At 44.7% G+C, this 17805-nt stretch overlaps 1 protein-coding gene across 2 annotated transcripts; it reads left to right on the forward strand.

Moving 5' to 3' along the window:
• The first annotated feature begins 2767 nt into the window (after positions 1 to 2767).
• SEC61A2 (SEC61 translocon subunit alpha 2) lies at positions 2768 to 17476 on the forward strand. Of its 2 annotated transcripts, none has more exons than XM_050325580.1 (12): positions 2768 to 2920; positions 4448 to 4515; positions 7953 to 8018; positions 9487 to 9565; positions 11626 to 11757; positions 11897 to 12006; positions 12608 to 12761; positions 13699 to 13859; positions 14765 to 14962; positions 15168 to 15359; positions 15499 to 15575; positions 16416 to 17476. In XM_050325580.1, the coding sequence occupies exons 1-12, from the start codon at positions 2914 to 2916 to the stop codon at positions 16600 to 16602; spliced, it is 1431 nt and encodes a 476-aa protein (XP_050181537.1). In that variant the 5' UTR covers positions 2768 to 2913; the 3' UTR covers positions 16603 to 17476. The 2 variants fall into 2 exon arrangements, with proteins under 2 accessions (XP_050181537.1, XP_050181536.1); XM_050325579.1 differs by lacking the exon at positions 2768 to 2920 and adding an exon at positions 3420 to 3597.
• The last annotated feature ends 329 nt before the right edge of the window (positions 17477 to 17805 follow it).

Here is a 17805-nt window from a genome sequence, read left to right on the forward strand (position 1 = left end):
CAGGCTCTGCAGGTCAGGTTATCCAACCAAGCAGAGGATGCTCGAGTGCTCCGAGCCTGTTTGATGCTGCTGGGGGGAGACACAGCTCTTTCTGCAGAGCTGCTCAGTGCCCCCTGCCCAGACTGGGGGTGCCCTGGAGCTCCCCAGGGATACTGGGGTAGGAAGGGAGAGCTCTCCTCGGTATTGCTGACGCAGCCTGCCTGCAGAACGCTGCTCTTCCATGAGGGCTGACAGCTCCCAGGAGCAGCACAAAGCACTCGCTGACTTCAGGGCTTACGCTGTTCCTCCCATCGATTTTGGATGCACACGAGGCTGTTTTCCATCTGTGCACCGTGCTCTGCTCTGCAGGTAGGTGTGGCTCTCCCTGCACAGGGCTGCAGTGCTTTTGCCAAAAAGCATTTGGGAAAAGCAGCAGAAATTGGAACCACAGAGTCGCAGAATATTCTGAGTTGGAAGGGACCCACACAGATCGCTGTGTCCCACTCCTGGCCCTGCACAGGACAACCCCCAAACCACACCATGTGCCTGAAAGAGTCCAAATGCTTCTTGAACTCAGACAGGCTTGGGGCTGTGACCACTGCCCTGGGGAGCCTCTTCCAGTGCCCAGCCACCCTGTGGGGGAAGAGCCTTTTCTTTGCAAAAGCTCCAGGGGAGAGCACTGCTTGGCAGGGGGAGCAAGTTTGCTGAGTGTGCAGGAAACCACTCAGGGAAGTGCGGGATGGAATGGGACACGAGATGGGAGAGTGGCTCACGGGGCTGGTGCCAGTCCGTGGACAGGAGAGCTTCGTGGGTCATTAACACAGGGAGAAGTGAAGCTTTGTTGGGTAGCAGAGGAGCTGACTAAAAAGACAAAGTGTTACAGGACTTGTGCATTGTGGTGTGTCAGGCTTTTCAGAGAAGTGTGAGAATAGAAGGAAAAAAAAGTAAAGGCACTGAAGGAATGAGCTCTTGGGTTGAGCAGCTCATTAAAAACAGCAGAAACTCTCGGTGACAGGAGGAAGACACGTCGGGAAAACAAATATTTTAAAACAATTTTTTTAATAACAGGATGTTGGGTTAGATTTGAAAAATCTAACCTGAATTTTGAAGGTTCAACATTCTTAACACAGTAGTACTTTGAATAAGCAAAGAAAACAATACTGCATTTGGATTTTTTTTTTATTTCTGTCACTGGGAACCCACTCGTGAGTGACACAGAAATATTTGTTCAGCATCCCTGAGGTGGTGCATCTGTGTCACTATGGACTAAAGAAACCTCATGGGCTTTTTATCAATCACCACAACCAGGGCCAGTGACTTAGGAGGGTTTGCTGTGAGGAGTGGGCCAACAAGACCTATAGAAGTTCATTAAATTAAGATAAGTATGACTAAAATTCTGAACAAAGGGCAATTACAAGAAATTTCCTGAAGCTCAGCTATTAACCCAGCAATTATTTGGAGATTATAATCTACAAGTAAGAGGCCAGGCCCATTAATTATGGGCATTTGTCAAACTATTCAAGAACTATGGGTGAAAATAATTGCTGCAGAACTGCTCATTAGTATTTGTAAAATTATGACCATTTAAACCGGAAGAAAAAGCTTTTTGAAGTGATTTCAGATAAGAGAGGCTATTGAACAAAATTGTTTAAAGATACTGTAGCGAGGTCTTGGTTCAGAGGATTTCTCAGGGAATGCAGAGTGCAAACCAATATATAGATTCAAGTTTGTTAATCCTTCACATATCTCGTGTTCTTCGTGCCTTCACCTAACACAGAAAGAACACACATCTGTGCACAGGGGTGAGTTACTGAGAATAAATACTATTTTAAATTGTCATATCTAAATCCCGCAGTAAATTCTGATAATCCTAATTTTACAGACCACTGGCTGTTGTGACAGAGGGCTCTGAAGAAGGTACTGATGGTGCTGGGATGGGGATCACACCTGTTGCCAGTCAGTCTGCGTTGTCAGGTTCACTTCACAGAATCGATTAGGTCGGAAAAGACCTCTGAGATCACCGAGTCCAACCTACGACTGAACATCGCCTTGTCAACCAGAGCAGGGCACTGAGTGCCTTGAACACCTCCAGGGACGGTGACTGCACCACCTCCCTGGGCAGCCCAATCCAATGTCTAATCACCCTTTCTGTGAAGAAATTCCTCCTTATGTCCAATCTAAACCTCCCCTGGTGCAGCTTAAGACCTGTGTCCTCTTGTCCTGTCGCTGGTCTCCAGGGAGAGGAGCCTGACCCCCACCTGGGGACACCCTCCTGTCAGGGAGTGGTAGAGAGTGACAAAGTCACTCCTCAGCCTCCCTTTCTCCAGGTTAAACACCCCCAGCTCCCTCAGCCGCTCCTCACAGGACTTGTGTTCCAGACCCTTCCCCAGCTCTGCTGCCCTTCCCTGGACACGCTCCAGAGCCCCAATGTCCTTTCCCCCGCAGAAACTACCACATCCATCCACCGGCACGGTGGACTGGGGTATTAATAAAACACTCCGGCACCAAGCCACTCAACCTGTGCCTTCCACATGAACGCGGCTGCACCAACAGCGCCGAGGAAGCCTCCCCAGAGCCGCCCTGGGGTCCGAGGAGAGCCGAGCGAAGGACGGGGCTCCTCCCGCCCTCAGGAGCAGCCGAGCAGGGGCGGTGCGGGGGCCGCCCCTCGCGGCGCGCGGAGCACCCCGGGAGCGCGGTGCTTGTGCCCGCAGCCTGACCCACCCCCACCCACCCAGCGCGGCCATCCCGGCCCGCTGCCCGCCCGGCCCGCCGCCTCGGCCGGGGGAAGGGCGCGGGGGCCGCTCCGTGAGGGCGATACCGCCCCGGGCGGGGCGGGGACGGGCGGGGAGGGACGGCCCGTCCGCAGCGCCCGTCACGTGACGGCGGCGACAGCGGCGGGGACGGCGCCGGGAGCGCGGCCGGGCCGGCACCGCCATGGGCAGTGAGTGCGGGCACGGCGGGCACAGGGCCGGGGCGGCGGGGAGCGCAGCGCGGGCAGGAGGGGGGTGACGGCCGGGGAGGCGCCGCCGTGGCCCCGGTGCCGCCGCAGGCAGGGCCGGCGCGGCGGGGACCCGCTCCCGCACAGGTGCGGGGCTGCCGGCACCGCTTTGTGTGTGTGGGGGGGTTATCCCCTCTAGCCCCACTGTGTCAGTCTGTAGCTATATACACTGTATATATGGTATATAGACTGTATGCTGCATGCACACATATATAAGTACCTGAAGGGAGGGTGCCAAGGGGATGGATCCAGGCTCTGCTCGCTGGTGCCCAGCAATAGGACAGGAGGCACCGGGCACAATGGGATGCCCGGCGAGTTCCACCTGAACGTGAGGAAGAACTTGTCTCCTGTGCAGTGACCGAGCACTGGAACAGATTCCCCAGAGAGGGTGTGGAGCGTCTCCCTCGCTGGAGATGTTCCAGAAGTGTCTGGACAGTCCTGTGCCATGTGCTCGGGGATGGCCCTGCCCTCCTGGAGCAGGAGGTGGGAGCGGATGAACCACTGTGGTCCCTTCCAGCCTGGCCCATTCTGGGATTCTCTGTTCAGGTGGAGCTGTGGCCCTTCTGATGAGCTCTCCGAGGGCTTGGGAGAAGGAAAGGAGAGAGATGTCACAGCAAAGCGTAAATATAAATATGGCATTCTGATCCAAATGTTACTTACACTGTAATAAATGCATTCTACAGTATAATAAATGCATTCTACAGTGTAATAAATGCATTTTACAGTGTAATAAATGCATTTTACAGTGTAATAAATGCATTCTCTCCGAAGAGGAACCAGTGGTTGATTCCTCCCATCTGTCCCAGTGTGTTGGGGCTGGGAATAATGTCCAAGTTTTGAAGGACAAATTTCCCACCAAACACGCGTGCTTCGATTTTATGGTTTTCTTTTAAACTGATTTCATCTCTCTTTCCAGAAAAAGAGCTCAAACTGTTGAGCTTTTTAGTGTTTTGAAAGGAGAAACTGCAAAGAGAGAGCTAAAATAAAATCCCCTGAAGTTCTGATCAAAACAAGTGTTCCGGTGATTTAAATTACAATTTCTAAATGTATTTTAGCGATTGAATTATTTTTTTCCCAGCTAAATACTTCTCTAAAACACAAGAATCTAATCTCTACATGGATACTTTTTGATGTCAGAGTCCTTTGTTTCTGTATTTAACTAGCACAGACTGATACTAGGTCGCTTATTTTTAGATGGAATACAATTTAGTTCACTTCTGGTGATACTATGCAGTGCCTCTTCTTCTCTAAAATTATTCCAGCTGTGGAAAAAGGAATGGGTCAGTTCTGATTAGAACAAGAATTCTCTTTCACCTTTTTGCCTTGTTTTCAGCTTGTTTTAAGAGGGTATTAGTTTTCAGACAGTTTTGGAATCTAAACCAAGTTCTCTGAGGTTTTATAAATTCACAAAGGTTCATGAATGTATTTCTCTCTCTTCTTTTTGTGTGTGTGTTTGTTTTTCTGGAACAGTAAAATTTTTGGAAGTCATTAAGCCATTCTGTGCAGTGCTGCCTGAAATCCAGAAACCAGAAAGAAAAGTGAGTGCCACGTTATGTTCTTACTTTTATTGGTTCAGAGGTAAGAGAATGTTGGGATATTCTATCCAAGCCCTAACACAGACAGTGGGCCCTAAATCAGGACATATTCTTTGGAGCAGGGGGAACCCATGTTAAGGTAAAAGATTACCCTGATGATGAATTCTTAGCAGCCTTCTGTTAAGTTGTTCCCCTCTGTAATTGTGCTATTTCTTTTTAAAAAAATCTCATTTCTAGACTGAGTTTATTTAGTTTCAGCTCCATGTGATTGGATCTATTTTAATATACTAGAACAGAGTTTTCAAGCTCTATTTTTCTGTGGATACCACTGTTGGCTTTGAGCCAACATATTACTTTGAAAAGGGTTGCTCTGTGATTCAGGAACCACAGATTTGGTTCTTTCTTTCCCACGTATTATTTCCTACTCCCCTAGGTGTGATTCACCTTGCTGAAGTGGGAAGGTGATCTGTGATACAGTTCAGGTAACTGCTCCCCGTTCACCAGCCGGAGGTGACATTTCTCTTTGACCTGAAATCAAGGAGTTCATTGACAGCTCATCTCTCTAACTCCTCCAGCCCCAGAAGCCCCTCCCGTTTCTTGGCACATTTTCTAGATTAAAATCAGTAGATTCCTACAGATCACAAAGAGACCTGCCTTGTCCAAAAAAAACCCCAACCAAATACCATTTTTTACTTCCAAAACTCAAGCAAGTACTCACTGCTCAGGTAACAAATGTTCTAATTAGAGTAACAAATTGCACTAATATGCATTGTTGTGACTTCCATGAAAATTCCTACAGGTTGGTTTTTATATTCTTTGAAGGAAATGCATAGCTGGGAACGTGACACCATCCAAGAGAATCCTCTTTTGCTAATGAGACATTCCCAAAGGTCAGGATTGGCTGCAGGGAGGTTTATGCCACTGACCATAGCTGAGCCTGCTGGATTGAATGGAGAGGATCCAGTAAAAACTGATGATTGTGCCTTTCTGAAATCGATTTTTAGAAACATTGGGATCTATCCCCTGGCTCTTTGCTCCATCTGTCCTACCTTCTTGCTTTCCAGCATCTTCCAATCTTGGGGCAGACTTCTACACAAATTATTTAGGTCAGACAAAGGTGTTTTCAGAGCAGGAATCTCCAGAGCCAGAGCCTGTGCTGAGGTTTGGATGCAGCAGGTCTGGGTGGCAGGTCCCCGTGTTTGTCTCTGCGGTGGTGAACCTTGGTGCAATCTTTTGGGGCTGATTTATGGCACATCTGGGATTATCAGCAATGCCCAGTGAGCTGAGTGAGGAGAGAAAGCTGAAACAAATCTGCAGATCCTGATGTTTCTGTAAAGCTCACCAACAGGTGGTATTTGCCTGAGAGGAAGAGGAGCTTGATCTGTCCTTGCCCTCCCTCAGCAGATGAAGGATGACCAGAGAGGTGCCAAGATTGCTGTCCTCTCTATTTGGGTCACTTTGCTGCTATTTGGGTCGCTGTCTCGACAATGGCTTTGTGCAAATTTGAAGTGAAAATGCAATTTGGAACATCTTTCCCAGGCTGAAGAGCCCTTTGACCACTTCAAGTCCCATTCCCTGTGTGTGTGTAGTCTCTCAGGTGACTTGGGTCATTCCATAACTGTAATTCCCTGTAATTTATTGTTTCCTTGCAAGCTGTCACTGGCAGACACGATGAGTGATGGGTTCAGTGGATGGGTTGTAAGGCCAGGACGAGGAGTGAAGATAACCAAATAGAAGAAGACATCTGTTTTCATTAAACCTGTATTGATTGTTAAGTGAAGATGATGTTTTGATTCAGTTGGGCTCTCATTGAATCATTTTGCCATTATTGTTGATGAGTGAAGTGTTTTTTTCTGCCTCTAGGGAGTGTTGCATTTGTGTTCAGGCCAACTTGATTAACAGAAGCGATTGCTACTTTTGTAGTTACTGCTATGGGCTCATATTTCCCTCATGCACAGATTTCCTAGGAAGAACACTCTGTTCAGAGCACCAAGATGATGGTGATTAAGTCCCTTCATTTTCACACGATTCAAGGAAAATGTCAAAGGAAGAAAATGTCCAATTGAATCAGATCAGATGGAGAAATGTACTGTCCCTGTGCTTGGAAGCATTTGTGGCTGGAATATTTTGGTACCAGTCTGTGTTTTGCTGTTCCTGGCATATGGGTTTGGGTGCTTCCTTTTTATTTTTTTTGTCTTCTCGACTCACAGAGACTGTTTTCCTCGTGAGTAGCTGTGATTGGGGTGGTGCAGAATTCCTCTAACACTCACATTCCCCACAGCTGGAGGGAGAACCAGAGCAGTTGTAGACCTTGACCGATGCCTCCAAAGCCAGGGGTAACTGTGAGGCTGCAGGGATGATTTGGTTAAGCATTTTGGGTTTGGGAAGTCTGTGCTTAAAATCTGAATTGTGTGGAATTCAAGGCAGCCCTGGGTAAAGTGGGTCAGCGCTAACACAAGGTATTGTTTGGATTTATCTGCTGCTGTCACTATTTTTCTTTTTATAACTTCGTACTGAAGTATTTTTAGCCTCTGCTCTCTTTTAAGAGTGAGGCAATATCGGTAAATAAATTAAATTACTTGGGTTATTTTTCTTCTAAGTGTGTGGTTTCACTTACAAAGATGTAACTACTGTCTGGGCTTCCTTTTCCTGCTGCTGCCTTGGTTTGTAGTTTCTCATTTGTGGGTGTTCAGTACATGCAAAACCAGGCACTAATATTTTTTTCTTGTTGCCTCCAATGTTGTGGCCCTGAGATCCTCCTCAGTGAATTAGTGACTGATGATCGTTGATCTGGCATTCTTTTTAAAATAATATGTACTCCACATGAATAAAAATACCTTGGAGGGAAACAAAGAGTCTTTAAACATTATTTTGAGCTCTGCGTCCATGGACATAATGGTGAATTTAAGCTTCCTCTAACACCCTTTGAAGAACTTAATTCTAAATATTTTGAATTGCTGTCCAAAACTCACGGTTCTTCTGGGTTTTATCACTTGTCTTCACAGCAGTTAAATCTCTTTAAAAGCTTAACAGTGCTTAATAACTTCCAGCCTTACAAAAGAGCCTCCACTGTGTTGTAGCCCAGGGCACTAATCACTGAAGATAAGTTTTTTTGCATTAATCTTTCATGTTTGTTCTGGTTTGTGTACCAGCCACTCTGTTGCTTTTCTGTAAATACCCCCTGCATTGGAATACTACAGATAAAACATATTCCACTGACTGACTGCCTGTCACTGTGCTGTCTGCCAGACCCCACAGAAGTTCTCTCTGCCTGTCCCTAAAACCTGAAATGACATTAAAAATGAATTCCAGTGAGGAATGTTGCCTTCTGGTTCAGTATCTTCACATCGGGTTCTGAATGATGCAGCATTTGGTTCTGAGGGGAGAGTGCAGGGAAAGTCCTGCCCACAGTGACCACACTGATCTCCACTCTCCTGCAGATCCAGTTCAGGGAGAAGGTGCTATGGACGGCCATCACGCTCTTCATTTTCTTGGTGTGCTGCCAGGTGGGTACCAGTCTTTTCTGTGTTCAGAAAACTCGTGTTCTGTGCTTTTAAAATACTCCAAAAGTGCAAAAAGCTCTTGTTTGGTGTTGACCTCCCAGTTTCAGTGACGTATTTTTATGGTTAAGTATTTGAAGTTCTGTTCTGATCCTCTGAAATGGTCTTTATTACTGATTATGCACGTTTTCAGAAACCACTGCTCTTGACTGAGTCTGAAATACAAAATGTTCTTTTCTTGTAATGGGGGTCCCATCAAATGATGGTGGTGGCTGCAGGGTAAACAGCCAGGGTAATTATTTACTGAGCAGCATAAACAAACTGAGCAGTTCCATGCACTGTTTACTCTCTGTTCATCGCTGCATCTCAATTTTAGCGGTGACAAGGATGAAAATGAAACTCGAGTGATTGTTTTTACCCAGCTCCTCTTGAGCAAGCTGATGGATTGTAAAGACGGCAGAAGAATGTTTTTGTGAGGTGCTTTATGTTGACATTTAGAACTTGGGGTTTTTGTGACTGTGCTGGTGAAATTGTTGGCTGAAACCCCCACAGAATTCAGGTCTGTGTAAACATTTATGTGCTCTTTATTACTCAGAGCTGTGGGCGTTCCCAGAACCTGGGCTCGGGTTGTAAACAGTGGAGGTGATTTGCTTTTCTTCAGAGAGTACCTGGATACTGAAGAAAGGGAGAATCCATGTATTATTACCTGATATGTATTTTTCAGGATCTCTTGGAAGGTTTAAAATGAACAGTACGTTTTGGAATTAGGCTTTTTAGCTTATATTTATTAATGTAGCCATTCCAGACTCTGGGATGGAGCAGTAGTTTAACAGTTTTTGTTTTCAGCTCTGAAGGACTGGTTAAAGGCTAAAACCCAGCTCTTGGACCTGCCTGTTTGTTGGAAGGAGGAGGTGGCAGTGACACCAGAGCTGGAAGATCATGGAGTTTGTGTTTACTAGCACTGGATATATGGACAATTAGAATTTTGAATGTGTATGAAAGGTTATAGTAGTTGAATAAGGAAAAAACAGATGGTGCAGATCAGAGCTTTCAGGAATCCATCTGTAAGATTGCCTGGGTTCCTAATCTACTCTTTTTGTGATTAAGAAGAATTTGGAAGAGCTCAAAATCTCTCAATATTGACACACAGAATATTGGAAGCTTTGTAAGAACTTGTCTAACTTGGACAGTTCCATGTGGGATATTTCAAAACATATTTCCAGCTGTAAAACGTCAGTATTTAAACTTCTTCTTTCTGGAGGTTTCTGCTTTTTCCTGTAGAAGGGTCTTAGTTTAGTCCTCTGAGTCATATCCCACTTGGAGGATTAAAATAGATGGTGTCAGTACTGCTGACTTAATTAAAAAAAAAAAAGATACTAAACAATGTAACAGTTGAATCATTGCATGTTAAGATGTTTGTGTTAATGCATGCTAATTGTGTGTTGCTGTTTAATACTTGTGTGCACTTTGACAGATCCCATTGTTTGGAATCATGTCATCAGACTCTGCAGATCCCTTCTACTGGATGCGAGTCATCCTGGCGTCAAACAGAGGTCAGTGGGTTATTCCTCTCCCTGTTTTCTGTCAGGATAAACAGGCCAGGAGAAAACCAGTCAGCTGTTAAATGTCACCCAACCCAGATGTCACAGTGAAACACGCTGTGAGGTCATTAACACAAATGTAATTAAAATGGGTACTCGAGGAGTACCAATAGCAGTGGGATTTCTTGTGCCATGCAGATGAGGTTAATCTTGATTCTCAAGTTTTGGGATGATTCTGTTTAGGATTACAGAGCAATCTCTTCCTAATGGATATATGGGGCAGGGAATGTTCTGGCTTTCCAGTTGGGAGCAGCACTGATGTGCAATATGAGAGTGTTGACTAGAAAATACTTTATGTGTGTGAGTCGGTTACTCCTCGTTAACAGTTTGGCAACATTACGGGTGAGGAATTCCATAGGTGGGAAAGCTGGAGGCAGAAATCATTAGCCACGAATTTTAGCAAAACCAAACTAAGTTTAAATTTTAGACTTGTAAAAGTGGAACCCAACCAAATGTACGAGAAGACTCAAACTAACGCTGCAAGTCTGAAACTTAAGCTGGGTGAGCTGTCATGCCTGACTCTAAATGAGGACACTGATCTCATCTGGAGCTTGGAAAACTGGCTGGAAGTAAGAAAATCAGTGCAACCCTCTGTACCGCTGAAGGTGCTGTTTGTTTAGGAATGGCAAATTTTGTCACACCAGTGAACATCAGAAATTAAGGTAAATGGGTTTTCTGCTTCAAACTCTGCTGCAGAATTTGCACGTGGAACTCTGTGCCTCACGAGCGGTGCGTGGCACTGAATGTGCTGCCCAGGCAGAAGGGCAAGGAAAGGCCAAGGAAAGACCAGAAAGAGTGTGAAAGCCACAAAAAAGCAGGAGTGGGAAAGTGAATTTTCCTTCAAGTAAACCGACTGGAGGTCATTGGAGGATGTGAGATAAAGGCTTTTCAACATCCTCGTTTTCTGGCTCTTGTAGGAGTAGAGATTTCCATGAGAGAGGATGTAATATGTGACATGGAAACTCAGGGATGCAGGTATGAAAGAACTAAATTATAATAATGACTTCAGTGCTTTCACATGTTACATTTTGGTAGCAGGGAAAACGCTGAAAAGAAAAACAAAAGGAAAAATAATTGTGCAATAAGGCTTAAGATTTTTAAAAATTCAGGCTGAAGTGAGGACTCTGGGAGTTAGGCAGCAATGAAAAGAAGACTCCAGACAATAGGGGAGGTGCTCAAAACCCCTCTGTGAACTTCAGATGATTTATTAAAGGCTCTTCAGAAAATTTTACTGCAGAGGGATAAGAGGGAAGAACCTGATGGCTTGAGCACTGGTGGAAAAGATCAGAAGAAATGTCTGAACAGATAGATCTGTAAGGTGCCACAAATAGAATATTCCTACTCCTTTTCATCTTCAGTGTGGTGTTCCAGGCCAGGCTTCCCCTGTCCCTGGCTCTCTTTGAGACTTCACAAGTCTACAGTGGCTAAATGGTTGTTTATTAACATTTTTCTGAGTAATTTTGTGATGGAACACTGCTGCACTACAATGAGTTGCACTTAAAGGCAGAGAATTGAAAAGAACTGTGAGCTGATTCTTTGGGATCTGCTTAGTGGAGATTGTGACTCAACATCAGAAAAGAAAAGGTGCATTATTTGGGTCCTTTGAGTGACCACGGAAAAGATGATGCCAAGTAATTTGACCTGGCTTAACTGAATATTCAACTTGTAGAATGTGTTCTTACCCAAACTTTTTTTTCTTTTAAGCTCCAGCTTAGGAAATGTGGGAAGTTTGATCACTTGCTGCTTCTAGTTGCTTAATTTTAACCCACATTTTCAACATTTTAGTTTTGTCAGCATCTTCAGATAAGAGAAAACTCTCTGGTATCAGCTGAAGGACAGCTTAAGATTTCAAAAAGTAAATTCTTGGAATGCTGTGTCTCCAGAAGGATGATGTGGAAGAAACATCCTGTATTGAGATGGGCATTATCAGACATTGTGGATCTGCAGCACAGTTTTGTGACCTGCAGAACTACACTTGAATGGCAATTGTGTTAATTTTTCTTCCTGCTCAGGCACTCTGATGGAGTTGGGCATCTCCCCCATCGTGACCTCGGGGCTGATCATGCAGCTGCTGGCAGGAGCAAAGATCATTGAAGTTGGGGACACTCCAAAAGACAGAGCCTTGTTCAATGGAGCCCAGAAATGTAAGCACTGCTCCAATTAAAAGGATTAAGTGTATTTTTTATTCTTGGGAAAGCAGCCAAGTGATGCTAGAAATGAGATTTCTTTGGTAGGTGACTTGGGCAGATTTTTTTAAAGGATTTGCTTTCTCTCTTGTTTTAGTATTTGGGATGATTATTACCATTGGGCAAGCCATTGTGTATGTTATGACTGGAATGTATGGAGATCCTGCTGAAATGGGTGCTGGAATTTGTCTTCTTATTATAATTCAGGTTTGTAATGAGCTATTTTGTGTGTAACTGAGACTGGTTAGATACAGGGTAGCTGGAAGGAAAAATCCTCCTAAGACTGGGTGACTTCTGTTTATTTACTTGTAGTGCTATAAAACATCATCCTTTGTATCTGTCTAGAAACGAGAAATCCTAAATATTCCATAAAGAAGGAGAAAGCTGGGATAGTGAATACCAAAAGTATTTCAGATAGGAGTGGCTGCTTAAGTGAAAATACAGGAATTAGTGGACTTTGAAAGCAGTAGCTGCTGTCAGTGCTGTGAACTTCTCACTCAGTGGCACAGGTGCAGCTTTGACACCTTCTCCTGTAGAACAAAGCACTAAATGCACACAAACTTAAAGGGTTTTTTTTTCCAAAAAGTGCTTACTGAGTAATCTGTTTGCTCCCTCTGCATTGAAAAGCCCCAGAGCTCATGGCCAGGTGAGATGGGCAAGTGGCAGAATTACTGCACAAATGATAATTAGATGAAAAACTTAATGGTCCCTCTCCCAACACGATGAAAATACTGAAGCAGGGAATGAATACACAAATCTTGACTTGCTTTATTCTTGTTTCTGCTCAGTTTTGTTTCTCTTCCCCCAGCTCTTCGTTGCTGGTTTGATTGTGTTGCTGCTGGATGAGCTGCTGCAGAAAGGTTATGGCTTGGGCTCTGGCATTTCCCTGTTCATTGCCACCAATATCTGTGAAACCATCGTCTGGAAGGCTTTCAGTCCCACCACCATCAACACTGGCAGAGGTGGGTGTGCTGCTGCAGTTACAGCATCTTTCAGGGGGGGTGTAACTACACAGGAACTGTCAGGTGTTTATTGGATGGCTCCTCAAAAAAGTTTTAGTGTGTGGTGATTCACTCCTGCAGTCAGTTGTCCAGTTAACACTGAAGATGGAAGTGTTGTCTGACTTATGTGAATTTTGTTAACCTGCAAGTTTGCCTTTGCTGATCTGAGTTGCAAAAGCTCAAATGGGACCGGAAGGCCCTTGAGTGAAAATTTTTGGATTTCCAAACTGAAATAGTCTCGTTTTTTAGCATCACTTAGTCCATAGAAAGAGAACAGAGGAAATGTTGTACATTCAGAGGGTTGTTCATGTTCCAGCTGTTGTTTGGGGCTACAGGACACTTTGCTGCTGGTGCCTGTGAATTACTTCAAGCTGGTTTGATTCTTCAGAGGCTGCAATCCCTTCATTCCTCGGCCAGTCTTTCACATGTGGTTGTCCTGAGACTCTGAAATGAAAAGCTACAGCCTTTCTGCATTAAGAAATGAACTGGTTACTGCATTCATTTGAAATCCTGAGCCAGGCTTTTAGTTTGTTTCCATTTGCACCTGATTTTCAGCGCTTCTGTCGCATTTTATTTCTGCTTTTCTAAAGATATTTTTCTCCTCGTTTCTTGTTTCTTCCTTCCAATCATCCTCCTGCCCCCAGAAAGGAAAGGAAGAGAGTATTCTTTCATGAGGGTGACTTTTCTGTTTATTTTGGTTTTCCTAACAAAGAATAATGTTTTGGTAGACCATTACAGCCAATCCTGTATTGGGACACATTTGCTGTAACAGGATTTATGTTGTACCGAATTTTTTATGTAGTTCTTAACATTTCCAGAAGAAAAAAATTTTTTTGTTTTGCTTTAATGTGTTTAACTTGGAGATTAAAATTCCTTTTTCCCTTTTTGCTTCCTGCAGGAACAGAGTTTGAGGGTGCTGTGATTGCATTATTCCATCTCCTGGCTACCCGAACCGACAAAGTCCGGGCTCTGCGGGAGGCTTTTTACAGACAGAACCTGCCCAACCTCATGAACCTGATTGCTACAGTGTTTGTCTTTGCTGTGGTCATCTATTTCCAGGTAAAATTCCTCAGAGCAGCTCTGCAGAGGTGCACGTGGACCCTGGACACTGCAGGCTCTGGGAAAAGATGGGCAAGTTTAGAGCAGAGTAACTGAAGTGTCTTAGGAGCAATTTATTTCCAGTCTTGTTATTTCAGTAACATCCTCCTGTGACAGCACAGCTGTTCAGTTTTATAGCCAGGCCTGCTGGTGCTCAGGGTGTAATCTCACATTCCATACACGCTTAGGAGAGGATTTTTACTAAAAATGGTTTCTGGGACTGCAGTGGTTGCACCACACCAGTAACATGCTTGATATTCATCACTGACTTCAGAGAATACTTTTGGAGAACTTTGTTTCTTTGGGTTGTGTGTGACACAGGTTTGTTCTAGAAAACAGCCATGTAATTAATGCAGAGCTTATTGATTTTTCCCTAATTTTTTTGAAACACTTAGCCAGTGCTTCTTTTTAAATCTAAGTATTTACTGAAAAAAGAAGAAAAGAATGATCAGGTTTTCAGGTCCCTGTGGTTTTTCTTGGGTCTCCTCAGAGAGGATCCTGCCCCAGGAAACATAAGACTGGGCTTACCACCCAAGAGCCTGCTGGTAACTGGTTAGTTCAGTTAAAAGCCATTAGAGGCTTTCATCAAACCCTGTTCTATAAAGTGTGTTTTGGAGGAGCTTTGTTTAGCAGATGGGAAATAGTGTTTATATGAAAAGAGTGTGATACAGCCACGCAGTAACACTTGAAAAATCCTGAAAATCTGTAATCCCGACTGGAGCTGAAAGCCTTTGGCCTTTGCAGTCCTGGACTTTGCACTCCTTGTTTATCTAGCAAGAACTCCGTGGTCAGGAATAACTTTGGGGCATACTGGGAATACCTTCTGTCTGGAAATAAACTTGGAGCTTTGGGGTTCTCTCCCGCAGGGATTCCGAGTGGACTTGCCGATCAAGTCTGCGCGGTACCGTGGGCAGTACAGCAGTTACCCCATCAAGCTCTTTTACACCTCCAACATTCCCATCATCCTGCAGTCCGCCTTAGTTTCCAACCTCTACGTCATTTCCCAGATGTTGTCTGTTCGTTTCAGTGGCAACTTCCTGGTGAACTTACTGGGACAGTGGGCAGTAAGTACTTCTAAAATTATCTGTAGATGTTCCCGCTTTGTCAAACTTTGGTACTTAACCGGCAGAAAACCGGAATACTTACTTTTTTTAACATTTGGATATGAAAGCAGTTTTAAACCTGGAGGAGGAATTCCTCCATAAACACAGGCTGGGAACGTGGGAGCTCTGGGAGGAATAACCGGCTGCCTTTCCCTTCCCCTCGCAGGACGTCAGCGGTGGTGGCCCCGCTCGCTCGTACCCTGTGGGCGGCCTGTGCTACTACTTGTCCCCTCCAGAATCCATGGGTGCAATATTTGAGGATCCTGTCCACGTGATAGTTTACATCATATTTATGTTGGGATCCTGCGCCTTCTTCTCCAAGACCTGGATCGAGGTGTCCGGCTCGTCAGCCAAAGATGTAGGTGTTGTGTCTGCTGTCAGACGGTGCCCCTGGGGCAGAGCTGACCAGCACTGACTGAGCAGTTGTTGCTCTCACTGAATCTCGGGTGACTGCGAAACACCTGCAGCGGGTTCATAAAATATAATGTTTTCTGCAGGTTGCCAAGCAGCTCAAAGAACAGCAAATGGTGATGAGAGGCCACAGGGACACCTCAATGGTTCATGAGCTTAACAGGTAAGGAAAGGCTGACTTCCAGCTGGATGATTTCTCAGAAAAATCTGAGGCCTGTTTTTACTGCAAATGGGAAGATTCTTTCAATTTAGCTGTCTTTCCTAGTTAAGCACAAGGTGTTTTAGCAGTAGGATGGAGATTAACCTGTAGTGTCGATTTTTAAGTGGCATAATGAGGGAATTTGAGTTGAATGTCTTCTGTGTTTGTAAAAGAAAGATGCCTTGATTTCCACAGGTGTTTAGTTTACCATTACTGACCTAGCATGGCACTACCAAAGCTGTATTTTACACAGCATGTAAAGCCTGCAGAGCTCTATTGAAAAGTAGATTGATCCCTGCATATTTAATTCAAAGCAGTTACTCTTGGTCTTGTGGAGGTTCCATGGCACACATCCATGTAAAGTTGTTAAAACTGTGAATTGAAAAGCTTTGTTATTCACAAAGATTTCCTATCAGTGAGTTTTTATTTTAGTTTCTACTTTGTTTCTACTGGAGGACAGTAAGAGCTCATGGCAGGGTTGCATTTGCAACACTAAATTTATTGCTTGATATGCACAGAATTACAGAGTGGTTTGGGTTGGAAGGGACCTTCAGGATCATCTCATTCCAAGCCCCCCTGCCTTGAACACTTCCAGGGCTGGGGCATCCACAACTCTGGGCATCCTGTGCCAGTCCCTCGCTGCTCTCACAGTGTAGAATTTTTCTTCCTGATATCCAATCTAACCCTGTTTGCTCTCAGGTTATTCCAGTCAGTCATTTTCATAATAGATACATTGGTAGAACCCTCAGATGAAAATCCCTGGTTGTGAACACCCTTTTCCCTCCTGTTTTCCCTGTGCTGCAGGTACATCCCCACGGCAGCTGCCTTTGGTGGTTTGTGCATCGGGGCCCTTTCAGTACTGGCCGACTTTCTGGGAGCCATCGGCTCCGGCACCGGCATCCTGCTTGCAGTCACTATTATTTATCAGTATTTTGAAATATTTGTAAAAGAACAGGCTGAGGTTGGAGGAGTAGGTGCATTATTTTTCTAGATGTCCAAGTATTTCATGGTTTGTGTGAAAGGGAAGGTATTTTGACCACACGTGTCATTTAGTCGAATAATGCTCTTTTCTTTTGACTTGTTTTCGAGTGCTCCGTGCCCCATTCCTGTCGTGGGCACCGAGCAAAGCCTGTGTGCAGCATTAGTACCAGCTGCCTTAAGAATAAAGTTTACATTATCTTGTTTAAGTATTATTATCTAGTGTTGCCTGTAATGCTGGAAACAATTCATCTACCTTGCTGTTCAGACACTACAGTGAGATGGGAAGGTGTATCAGTTTGAGAGCGGTAAAAACACCTTTGCACACAGCAGTAAAACGTTAAATTAATTTCCCTGCCCTTAATAGGAAAAAAAAAACCACAACTACCTGAGTTCAGATTGCCACGTGCCAGTATTCCTGACAAAATGTACTCGTACCTGTATTATACATTCATTTTTTGTACTTTTTTAACTCCCATTTCCCCCTCACTGAACTCAGCACTCGTTACTCCACTGCGGTGTCTCCACCCGGGCACCTCTCCCTTGGCTCCAAGGGTGGCCAAGCAAACAATTTACCGCGGGCTGATACTCATCTCACCTGTGAACTGGTTCTGGGGTGGATTTGCTGCATCCTGGGGCACGCTGGGCTCCCGAGGGACACTCTGGCAGCCCCTGCAGTTCTGTTAAACCATGTCATTGTGAAAACTGTGCCACTGAAACTTCATGTCCACTTCGCTTCTGTGAGTCTAAAGAACGAGGCCTGGTTCCCGAAGCCGCGTGTTCGGAGGAGGGAGGAGGGAACAGGGAGCTCCTGCTGGAAACCCGTCGCACTTTACAGCGGCCGTGTAACAACTGTGCGCGTTAGACAATAAACTTATTTAATTAAACTCTCTCCTGGGTCTTCTCTGTGCCACATGTACTTCATGTTTTGATCGTTTCTAACGTGCCCTAAACGTGAAGTAGGTCTGGGAGGCTCCCTTTTTTCCCCTCTTTATTCTTCCTCTCTCTAGAATATAACTGATTAGTTTTTAGCAGCCTTAATTAAAAAATCAAATCTCAAGATTCCTCCCCTTAAAGCTCTACTGTCATCAATTACTTTTTCCCTTTGATGTCACATTTCTTCTTTCTTCTCTCATGCTTAACTTGAAAGTAACTTTGTGTTGCTTGTGAAGGTAAGAAAAATCTCAGGCAAGTTTTCTGCTTCTTTTCTAAGCTG

This window comes from Myiozetetes cayanensis, unplaced genomic scaffold (assembly GCF_022539395.1).
Source record: "Myiozetetes cayanensis isolate MyiCay16 unplaced genomic scaffold, myiCay2020 scf3, whole genome shotgun sequence".
Lineage (NCBI taxonomy): Eukaryota > Metazoa > Chordata > Aves > Passeriformes > Tyrannidae > Myiozetetes > Myiozetetes cayanensis.